The 12,072-nt window shown below is 37.7% G+C and overlaps 1 protein-coding gene and 1 non-coding gene across 2 annotated transcripts; one reads left to right on the top strand and one right to left on the bottom strand.

Moving 5' to 3' along the window:
- Nucleotides 1-9,431: 9,431 nt before the first annotated feature.
- Nucleotides 9,432-9,538, bottom strand: LOC117275790 (small nucleolar RNA R71). The gene has a single exon (XR_004505997.1). It is a non-coding gene; the product is annotated as a small nucleolar RNA R71 (small nucleolar RNA).
- Nucleotides 9,539-10,564: 1,026 nt separating this feature from the next.
- Nucleotides 10,565-11,248, top strand: LOC138892394 (uncharacterized). The gene has a single exon (XM_070176105.1). The coding sequence runs from the start codon at nt 10,565-10,567 to the stop codon at nt 11,246-11,248; it is 684 nt and encodes a 227-aa protein (XP_070032206.1).
- Nucleotides 11,249-12,072: the final 824 nt, after the last annotated feature.

The following is a 12,072-nucleotide window of genomic DNA, read 5'->3' as shown; positions in this document are numbered from 1 at the left end:
CCCCATGTTTTCATACGTGAAAGTACGCCATAAGTAAATTGATGAAATTTCGGAAATGAGATGTTATATCCCGCATTTTCGTACATTAAAATTTTGTCGTAAGTTAATCGACGTAGACTCGGGAATGAGATTATGTTTGAGGTTATAAGCATTTATGCTATTTTAAATAAGGGATAAGTAAATTCGTGAAGGTGAGAGGGTAAACATATCAAAGAAAATGAGTTCCGTTGAAGGTTGTCATTTTGAGATAAAATACGGTCCAAACTATAGTACCATGTATTTATGGACTAGTGCCATACAAGGTACCACATGACCATGATAGTAAGGTGTATGAAGTGTGTTAAAAGTAATTAGTATTTTAAGTAATTTGGGATAATTCTTAATTATGTGAATAATTGATTAATTATTAGTTTAATGAGAGATTAACCATGTAATTAAGAATTTGGTGGATAATTAATTAAGGAATTTGGATAAGACTAAGGAACCCCAACGTGGCAGCAAACCTTGCCCAAATTAATGACTCTTAATTCATTTGATACGGTGTCACATTTAGAGGCTAAGTAATCACTTTAGTGGGGCCCACACCCACTAAGGTATAAGACCTCTAATTTACAAAGAGAGGTGGATTAGAATTAAGCAAAGTAACGGATCTTCAGCAAATATTTCATATGAAGTTATACTGTGTAATAGAAACGGGATTTGCAATTCTAAGAGAGCACGGTACAATCTTTCTCAAGATCATCATACGAATTTTTTACTACTTCAATCCGCCGTTATGTGTTGCATCGCAATTGACGTGTGTTAGATGGATTGTCAAGAGAAATGGCTCAAGTATGTTAAGGCTATCCCTTCTTTATTTTTGGCATGATCCATACGATACAGACAAAACGAGTAAACGCACAACTTTCATAAATGACTCTATTCATAGAAGTACTAGAGGTGTCTATATTCTTGATTCCCATATAAATTATTATTATATCTTCTGTTCATGGGTCTCAAAAAAAACGTAGTTGATAAAGTTTATCCGAAAGGCATATTGATTTTATGACATTTCAACAAAATCTTATTAACGCACTTCTTATGCATTTCATGCATTTATACATGCACATTGACCCATGACCAGATGGTGTTATATACGCGTATATTATATGTATATGGGATATGAGAAAAGGTTACGGCGTTATATATGTACCACCACCTGATCAACTGGTATACGGTGATGATTTGCCCACAGTGACCGAGATGATATGATGGGATTCCCTCAGAGGCTTGATGATGTTATCTGTGCATACACCTATGCATGGTATGACATTTATACGCATATGCATGACATTATAAATATGAAATGATTCACACAGCTATTCAAACTTACATGTTGAGTCTTTTACTCCATGTTTCTCTCATGTCTTTGATTTATTGATTTTTATTCCTTACATACTCGGTACATTATTTGTACTGACGTTCCTTTTGCCTGGGGATGCTGCGTTTTATGCCCGTAGGTCCCGATAGACAGGTTGAGAGTCCTCTAACTAGGCTATCAGCTCAGCGGAAGGTGTTGGTGCGCTCCATTTGCTCCAGAATTGCTTATTTGGTCCGTATGATTTGGACATGTATTGGTTAGTATGGCGGGGCCCTATCCCGACATTTATGGTATCTATCTACTCTTAGAGGCTTATAGACATATGTCATGTACGTGAAAGATTATGTGGCCTTGTCGGGCTATGTTCAGTGCACAAGTGATCATTTTGGTCTTATAGGCTTGTATGTCATATGTATAAGTTATATTACATGTTGGGTCGTGCAATGTTGAGTATTTCCTTCTGTTTTATTCTACTTATCTCACGATAGCCTCTCCGGATTATTTACCTATAATAGTATGATACGAAAAGATACGTTACGTTGGTACTCGGTTGAGTAAGGTACCGGATGCCCGTCGTGGCCCATCGGTTTGGGTCGTGAGAATAGTGGTATCAGAGCAGTTCTGTCCTAGGGAGTCTACAAACCGTGTCTAGTAGAGTCTTGTTTATGGGTGTGTAGTGCACCACACTTATAAGAAGGATGCTACTGGGCATTTAGGATTGTCACTCTTTCTTCTTCATATAATACAACGATACCTATATCCAGAAAGATAGTTGGTAAGAGATTACATATGGATGTGGAAGAGTTAAGTCAGAGGAACTCGATTTTGCATGATGCTTATGACGAGTAAATGTAAGGTATTCAGCGGATCATGTATGTACTAAGACGTGTAAGCTTCTTGTTAAGGAGACCTAAGGCATGAATATTTATCCACCTATATGGTAAAAAGGAATGAGAGATTCAGAAGGTAGATACAAGTTTCAACAAGTAAAATAAGTAAGGTGAAGAAGGGTACGAGGTGCCCAGTTAATGAAGATTATCAATATTTATAAATCAGGCAGAGAAATATAAGCATTTTTGGTTACCTTCAACAGTAACAGATGTATGTACAATTGGCCATACAGATCTCAGTTATGCCCTATGGGAGCTAACAGATATGGCTTAAGAAAAGGACGGGATATCAGGATCCGACTGGGGTTAGAGTAACGCAAAATGATGGATGGATTGTTTGCATTAGTTGACATTTCCAAAGGATATTGCAAATGTGGTAATAGATCTTCTTGTGAGACCCCCAGATGGTGCACTCTAAAATAGTACAGCTAGATATGAGTACTACAAAGATAGGCACTGGAATCATGGAAGGGATAAATAATATCTTAGTGTGACTCCCGTCCCTAGTAGAGAGAGAATGTTAGGCAACCCGAAGAGCCAGTGGATGGAGCAAGGGGAGCTAAAAGCAAAAGAATGTCTTGTTGAAATTTTCAGAATAAAGTGATAGACAGAAATATTAGCAGGGAAATAAGAAGAGAGATAATGAAGCATTATGAGTAAGATGTAATACATGGATGACAACGGTAGATAAACAAAAATGACAGTATTACAGAGTCTATAGTCAAGTGAAGGAAAAGACGAGAGGTATCAGGCCTTGAGACAACAAAAGAGTATAGGCCATAAAGTCATATCCTAATTTTGAGAAATAAATTCATGACTCTAACGTGATTACCAGAAGGAAAAGTTAGACCCCCAGAGTAATAGAAATCAGTATGGGCTAGTGAACAAAATATACTGAACATGAATCAGGGATCGGAAGATTTGATAATAATTAACATCATGAGAATTTCAGAGACCGCGTTCCAGCAATAATAAAATAGACAACAGAATAAATGTCCTTTAAATTTCATTCAGGAAGATGCTTCCCTAAAGAAAGCACGGTGATCAGAGTTTAGCTTAAGGGACTAAGTGTGCCAGTTACACTAAGTGTCACCCTTATGAGTAAGGAATTTTGTTATCCTTGGTACAGAAGTATTACCGCAAGGCGAGTAAGGGTCATCGATGATGTGAAAAGACACCAAAGATGAAGGGGTAAAACATCTATAGGTAGATCATCGTAGCACTAAATCATAGTACTCCCCTAAAGGGGGGGGAGGGTACGGAGGGATGTGACATTAAGTCAGAATTAAGTGGTTCTAGTAACTATGGAATGGTAAAGGAAGAATGCAGTAAAAATGAGAAAGGGTTGAGATTGCACTTATTCAAATCCTACATATATGCTACGATTCCAGAACATTATACAAACACGACGTCAAGGAGAGGAAGTAAGGGTTCCTACCCGATATGTTATTGAAAAATAAGGAGCCAGTGCGATACGTAAGTTAAGCCAAAGGAAATAACCCAAAAAAGATTACGCGGAATATTGATATGAGAATGGGCCAACGAGTAGTTAGTAGTTGATTCAGAAAGAGTATAGTTATGGCTAGACAAGAGGATACAGACACATCAGCAGATCGTGCAAGATAAAGATAGTAATAACCCAATATAGTGAATTCAGCCTCGCAGTTATGACAATGTAATACTTGAGATATATTCAGATAGTAGTTGGGTAGTTAAAGGTGTCGTATAAGTGTTACGAAAATAAAAGAGAGTGCCATTGGGAAACAGTCAAAATATCAGTTCAGAAGAAACCCTCCAAGCACAAGGGCGTGGAGGTAAGTAACTATGGATAATTATAGGTGAGGAAGGACATCAAGAAAATTTCATCAAGTATACGATGTAATAAGCTCACAGCTTTACAAGAGTCAGAAGGTCTTCCCTAATTACTACAACGAAAGACTAGCTGAGAAAATAAGGAAGAAGGCTTCAACTTAAGCATAGTGACCTAAAGAGGAAATGGTCTTGTAACAACAGTCTCACAACAACAATGTATGCACTCCATAAGAAAATGGCAGCTATCGTAGCTAATGAACGGGAAGAAGAAAAAAAATCAAAAGGTGATATTCAAGATCATAATGGTTGTATGGAATTCCAATATGTGTGAGCACTAAGATAAGCCAAGTATTCATGCAACAAGTGGCAAAATGACTAGGAAAAGTAATTGCTTACATTTAAAGAAAGTTGAGAAGGAACGAAAGGAATTATTCGATCAATGATCCAGATCTAGTTATGTTATGGACGCACTTAAGATTTCGGAGTATTATCCATGCAGCATATATGTTGACAAAAGTGGTCATAGAAAACTCCGATGTAAGTTAAAAGAAAGAATTGAGTCCAGGTCATAGACAAAGGATTGAATTGTTAAAAGATTGTATCATGGATATTACATAGCGTCCATGAAAGGCTAAAGTAATGACTAATACCAGGAGTCACAGATCGGAAGATAATTTAAGCCTACATAAAGGCTGATAAGAAGGAAAAGGAAACTAAAGAGTTACATCAACCAAGTAAATCAGGAATTTGATTATTGGATCCAAAACATTATAGACATCGTGATTGAAAACATTGCAGGATCACTCTTAATATCAGAGGTACAAGAGAGATAGTACAACAACCATATTCTAAACGGCTCTACAATAAAGCCAGTTAGAAGAAGTACCAGCCTCATAAGAAGTCAGTATGAACCTCCCACCGGATTGTGTATGCACCAGAGGTGCAAGTATTATAATAGAGCTACAAGTTGTAGATGTGAATTAAACCTATGTGGAAGGGAGGTCATGAAAGAGATAGAAGATGTGATGCGAGATTTTAATGTAAGTAAGGTAAAGGTGAACAACATACGAGATACTCAAATGCAGAAAGTTGTGAATAGTCCATACTTCGTATAGAAAGGCTAGAAGCATTGGGATTCAGTATCCGGGAATGATAGCGGCATCGTCAGTGGCATAATTTCCAGCCTATGGTTTCTAGGTATTGAGAGGTCTAGTTAAGAGAGTAAATAAGAGTTAGAGACGATGTGATGTCTGGCTTGATGTTCCATAATGACATATGGAAATCTATGGTGCAAGCAAGTTGAAGGAAGGTTGCGAGAAGTATAAATAAATATGTGTAGGTTGCAAGCTAAAGTATGGTAGAGCGACAAGGTTTTAGGAAGACATTGGTAAGGATAAGGAAAGGCGAGTGAGAAGGTGACGAGAATGGATAAGTCCTCGGGGTTAAGCCCAGGAAAACAAGAGAGATAATGGTTTCTCTAAGCTATAGAAAGCTCAGTATAGCCTGAATGAACTCAAAGGAGTCTAAGACTAATAGCATTTAGAAGAGATGGAATGTTGCCCTGGTAGTAGAATAATGGTGTAATTGTGATAGATAAAGGATGACATTTGGGCCTTCGATTGAGTAATGATTTGAATGAAAAAAAAAAAGAAAAGGGGATTTCATTAATTGTACAGAATTAAAATACCCACGTAAGGCTAATCGCATTGGGATGCTATGAAATACGGTTATGGAAGTATGGTGGAAAATAATTTAAATGTTCCTCGATGCAACGTGAGCCCTAGTGATTACGTAAGAGGGTTCAAGTTATCAGTGGTAGATTGTAGATCAATATTGAGGTAAATCAACAATGGATGGATAAAAGTTACAAAGCATGAGACGAGATTAGGCCGTCATTCTTAAGATGAACAGTAATGAGGAAGCATTAAAGGACTTAGATTTATACATATGGAATAAGCAACGAGAGTAACCTGGAGTTTGGTAGTAAATTGAAGTAAGAGTTATGGTATAGTATGACCTACTTAGATGTAGTAAAGCCATAGATGCCCAGAGGGACAACTTGTCATAATTCTATATATGTTCACAAAGTAAGGCCTAGAGATCGGCCAAATGCTGGAGGAAAAAGAAGAGAAGAGTCGCATAAGCGCACATACAAGGACAAAATCATATAGACTGCATGATAGAAGGTAAAAATAGTTACAAGATTGGAAGAATTCTGAATACAAGTCCTAGAGTGAGAAAGAGGCCTAAAGGTGGGAATGCCCTGGCCTTTGGATTAATTCACAGAACAGTTGCCTAGATGGCAAGAAGAGTACTAAAGTATTCGGAAGACGTAGGTTATGAAAATGATAAGTGCATCAGTCAACATTCAAGGATGAATGTTCCAAAGGGAGGAATGATGTTACACCCCATGTTATCGTACGTGAAAGTACGCCATAAGTAAATTGATAAAAGCTCGAAAATGAGATGTTACATCCTGCAGTCGTAAGTTAATCGACGTACATTTAGGAATGAGATTATTTTCGAGGTTATAAACATTTATGCTATTTCAAACAAGGGATAAGTAAATTCGTGAAGGTGAGAGGGTAAACATATCAAAGAAAATGAGTTACGTTGAAGGTTGTCATTTTGAGATAAAATACGGTCCAAGCTATAGTACCCCATATTTATGGACTAGTGCCATACAAAGTACCACATGACCATGATAGTAAGGTGTATGAAGTGTGTTAAAAGTGATTAGTATTTTAAGTAATTTGGGATAATTCTTAATTATGTGGGTAATTGATTAATTATTGGTATAATGAGAGATTAACCATGTAATTAAGAAATTGGTGGATATTTAATTAAGGTATTTGGATAAGACTAAGGAACCCCAAAGTGGCAGCAAACCTTGCCCAAATTAATGACTCTTAATTCATTTGATAAGGTGTCACATTTAGAGGCTAAGTCATCACCTTAGTGGGGCCCACACCCACTAAGGTATACGACCTCTAATTCAGAGAGAGAGGTGGATTAGAATTAAGCAAAGTAACAGATCTTCATCAAAAATTTCATACGAAGTTATACTGCGTAATAGCAACGGGATTTGCAATTCTAAGAGAGCACAGTACAATCTTTCTTAAGAACATCATACGGATTTTTCACTACTTCGATCCCCCGTTGCGTCTTTCGTTGCGATTGACATGTGTTAGAGGGATTGTCAAGAGAATCGGCTCAGGTATCTTAAGGCTATCTCTTCTTTCTTTTTGGCATGATCCATACGATACAAACAAAACGAGTAAATGCACAACTTTCATAAATGACTCTATTCATAGAAGTACTAGGGGTGTCTATATTCTTGATTCCACATGTGAATTATTATTATATCTTCTATTCATGGGTCTCAGAAAAATACGTAGTTGATAAAGTTTATCCGAAAGGCACATTGATTTTATGACATTTTGAGAAATCTTATTAACGCACTTCTTATGCATTTCATGCATTTATACATGTACATTGACCCATGACCAGATGGCGTTATATACGTGTATATTATATGTATATGGGAGATGGTAAAAGGTTACGGCGTTAAATACACACCACCACCTGATCAGCTGGTATACGTTGATGATTTGCCCGCAGTGGCCGAGATGATATGATGGGATGCCCTCAGAGGCTTGATGATGTTATGTACGCATACACCTATGCATGGTATGACATTTATACGCATATGCATGACATTATAAATATGAAATAATTCACAGAGCTATTCAAACTTACATGTTGAGTCTTTTACTCCATGTTTCTCTCATGTCTTTTATTTATTGATTTTCATTCCTTACATACTCGGTACGTTATTTTTATTGACGTCCCTTTTGCTTCGGGACACTGCGTTTCATGCCCACAGGTCCCGATAGACAGGTTGAGAGTCCTCCAAGTAGGCTATCCGCTCAGTGGAAGGTGTTGGTGCGCTCCATTTGCTCCGGAGTTGCTTATTTGGTCCGTATGATTTGAACATGTATTGATTAGTATGGCATGTCCCGACCTTTATGGGATCTATCCACTCTTAGAGGCTTGTAGACATATGTCATGTACGTGAAAGATTGTGTGGCCTTGTCGGCCTATGTTCAGTGCACGAGTGATCATTTTGGTCTTATAGGCTTGTATGTCATATGTATATGTTGTATTACATGTTGGGTCGTGCAATGTTGAGTATTTCCTTCTATTTTATTCTACTTATCTCACAACAGCCTCTCCAGATTATTTACCTTTAATAGTATGATACTAAAAGATATGTTACGTTGGTACTCGGTTGAGTAAGGTACCAGGTGCCCGTCGCGGCCCATCGGTTTGGGTCATGACATCGATTGTCATTAGTCAATACCTTTAGACTCTTAGTTAATTTTAGTTAGAAATTATATAAATCTCAAGTGTTGATCATCTTGGATAGCAATCAAGCTAGAAACTATGAGAATACTATATTATACTATACCATATTTGATTAGCGAGCATAATTTAAGTGTGTATTTTGCACTCGTCAAATTTTGGCATCGTTGCCGAGGATTGGCAGTCAATAGTGTTTGAAATAGTTTGTAGTGTTAATTCAGGATTTTTTTTTCTTTTATTTTTCTTTTTTCTTGTTTTACATTTTTGTGTTGGTTGACTGTGCGCAGGTTAATGGTTAGGATTGATGCATGACTCGAGCTTCTGAGAAAGAAGTGCTACCATACAAGCCAGAGATAGAAAAACAATTGCGATAGCTAAGGAAGGAAAGAAATCTCACCGAGACGTCAGAAAAGGTTGGGCAATCCTCAACCAAAAAACTTATGGCTGGAAATGGTGATGATAATGTAGATTTGGCTGCAAGAGAGTCAGCCCAACAACGAGAAAAGGCTGCACGGGATGCTGAGGAAGCAGCTATTAGAGATGCACATATTATCTATGAAGAAGAGAGTGGTCAGAGAATTGATCAATATCAACCCTTGGCTACAGACCAGTTCAGAAATATAGCTCCTATGCCTGGGAGATCACTGGGTGATTAAGCTAGACCGGTCTACAATCAAGGCTTATCAAGTGTTAGACCACCTCCAATTGCAGCTAACAATTTTGAGTTGAAGCAAGGGTTGCTTCAAACCATTTAGAATTGCTGTGTTTTCATAGGAAAGATGAACGAAGATCCAAACACACTTATGATGGACTTCGAGGAGATTATGAACACCTTTCAATACAACTGGGTGTCACAAAATATAGTGTACTTAAGGGAATTCCCCTTTTCACTCAAAGATGATGCAAAGCAGTGGCTTCGGAGCTTGCCCATGGGATCGATTAGAACATGGGATGAGATGACCAAAAGAATTCTTGATAAATATTTCTCCTCAGCTAAAACGGGCAAGTTTAGAAGAGAAATCCATAACTTCTGCCAGAAAGAGACTGAAACTATTTTTGAAGCATGGGAGAGATTTAAGGAGATAGTTCGAAAGTGTCAACATAGCGGAATTGAACTCTGGATGCAACTCTAGGACTTTTGGGATGGATTGACACCGGCCTCACATAGAACATTGAGCAATGCAGTTGGAGGCCCATTGATGAAAAAGACTATAGAGGAGATAGTTACAATTCTTGATGAGTTATCTGAAGATGCTAATCAGTGGCCCTCTGAGAGTGCTAAAAGAAGAAGATCAACTGGTGTTCACCAAGTTGATGCTAATATATCTGTGTATGTACAGTTTGATGCTATGTCTAAAGAAATACGAAAGCTGCCTTAGCCATGATACAAAGTGAGCCTCATGCAGTTTGTGATATATGTGGAAGAGGACACCCTACTCATGAGTGTCAAGCCTCAACTGAGGAAGTGAATGATGTGGAAAATTACAATTTTAATGTAATGGGTCAGAAACAACCCGGTTTTCATGGAGTTCACCTGGGGTACCGCAAATGCATGGCAACAAAACAACCCCGGATTTAAAGGAGAAGGAGCTTCTGGTTTTATGAATTAGTCGAGGCAGCAGTTTCAGCCTCAACAGCCCAATCAACCTGGTCTAGAAGATCTCATGAAGGCCTTCATTGTGAAAACTTATGAAAGATTTGAAGTAGAAGGGGCAGCAATTCGAAATTTAGAGAAGCAAGTGGGAAAAATTGCAACAATATTATCTGAGATGTTCTAGGAACTCTCCCAGCTGATACTGAAAGAAATCCCAAAGAAACAGTGAATGTTGTAACCTTGAGAAGTGGGCAAGTGTTGAAAGACCCCACCTTGATCCAAAATGATGTGAAACTTGAAAATGAAATTGGGGAGCAACTGAAAAGTGATGACGACAAGAAGAAGAAAGGCCCAATGAAAGCTGAGAAAAAAAAGAAGGAAGAAAAAATGATAAGGGAGGAACATGATGAGAGCAAGCATATGCCTGCGCTACCTTTCCCTCAAAAGCTATGTAGAGAAAAGCTCGACAAGCAATTTGAGAGATTTCTGGATGTGCTAAAACAGGTTCATGTAAACTTACCATTCACAGAAGTGCTCTCACAAATGTCTTCTTATGCTAAATTCTTGAAAGAGATCCTTACGAAGAAGAGGAAAGTAGAGGAGACCTCAGTGGTCAGGCTCACAGAGCACTGCAGTGTGATATTGCAAAATAAACTCCCACAAAAGTGTGGAGATCCAGGGAGTTTTACTATACCTTGCTCTTTAGGAACTATTAATTTTGATAAGTCCTTATGTGATTCTGGTGCCTCAATTAATTTAATACCTTTATCTATTTACAAGAAACTGGAGAAGGAGATTGGAGAGATAAGGTCTGAACCAATATCGTTGCAGCTGGTAGACAAAACGACTTTAATATCCGAGGGGATAGTGGAAGATGTGTTAGTTCGGGTGGATAAATTTGTATTTCCTGTGAATTTTATAGTGGTGAATATGGAGAAAAATAAGGAGGTCCCTCTCATCCTAGGAAGACCATTCTTAGCGACGAGCAGAGTGATATTAGATATATATGCGAGAAAACTCATGCTTAGAGTGGGTGAGGAGACTGTGATTTTCAAGATGGATGTAGAAAAGGGGGTGCAAAAAGGAAAACCAGCTGCAAGTGTTGAGTGGAAAGTGAAGGGCTCGAAAGAGAAAGCTGCAGTAAGCGAGAAAGATAAGTGTGGGGTGTACCCCAAAAAGTCTAAGAAGAAGCTATCTGCATGGATGTATGTATTAGTTCGGGCGTGAGGAATGGAGCCCGACTTCGACTCAGTCCCTGACTAAATGTTCAGGGAAGTTTCCTTTACCTCATGCTTTTTTAATTATGTGTCATGGGGACATGCCACAACTTAAAGTGTTGGGTGGGGGATATTTGTATGTATGTATATTAGTTTTCTTTTTGTTAGTTGTAAATAGTAGAGATAAAAATAAATATTTGGAAAAAGAACCATTAAAATTTTAAAAATTTTGATTTTTAACGATGGATATCATCAATAGATTTCTTGAGGGATTAAAGTCGAAAGATAAAAGACAAAAATATTTTCATTTGTAGGTAGAGTAATAATTCCCCCTTGGTTTTTATAAAAAATTATAAAACTTTTAAATTTTTTGATTTTTCCCGACGATGGATATCATCGACAAGTTTCTTGGGGGATTAAAGTCGAAAGAAAAAAGACAAAAAGATTTTCGTTTGTAGGTAGTGTAATAATTCTTCGTTGGTTTTTCTTTATGCCGCAGTTCTTTTCCAAGAGTTTTGTTTGAACCTGGTGTAGTTAGTTTTATTTTTTTAGGAGTAGGAAACCTTGTGTTGTGATTTTAATTGAAGGCAACATCTCTTAACTTTATTATGCCTTGAGAATAGTAAGTGCTTTAGTTGTGACACTTAGGCTCAGTTTTTGACTCTTGTATAAGTTCCTTAAATTGTATGATCTTAACTTTGCTTAACTACTTTGACTAGAGTGTCTTGATAGTCCAATCCTGAGTGAGTTACGTGCCATGTGTGAGTGAGGTTTGGGTATTCTGTGCATTGCAGTTGATGTTTAGAACTTGCCTCGTGTGTTTGTAAAGCGAAA

This window comes from Nicotiana tomentosiformis, chromosome 5 (genome assembly GCF_000390325.3).
Source record: "Nicotiana tomentosiformis chromosome 5, ASM39032v3, whole genome shotgun sequence".
In the NCBI taxonomy this organism is placed as follows: domain Eukaryota; kingdom Viridiplantae; phylum Streptophyta; class Magnoliopsida; order Solanales; family Solanaceae; genus Nicotiana; species Nicotiana tomentosiformis.
This window is presented reverse-complemented; position numbering and strand designations above follow the sequence as displayed.

Coding starts and splice junctions, on each gene's coding strand:
- LOC138892394 (XM_070176105.1), top strand. CDS start 10,565: ATGTCTTCTTATGCTAAATTCTTGAAAGAGATCCTTACGAAGAAGAGG.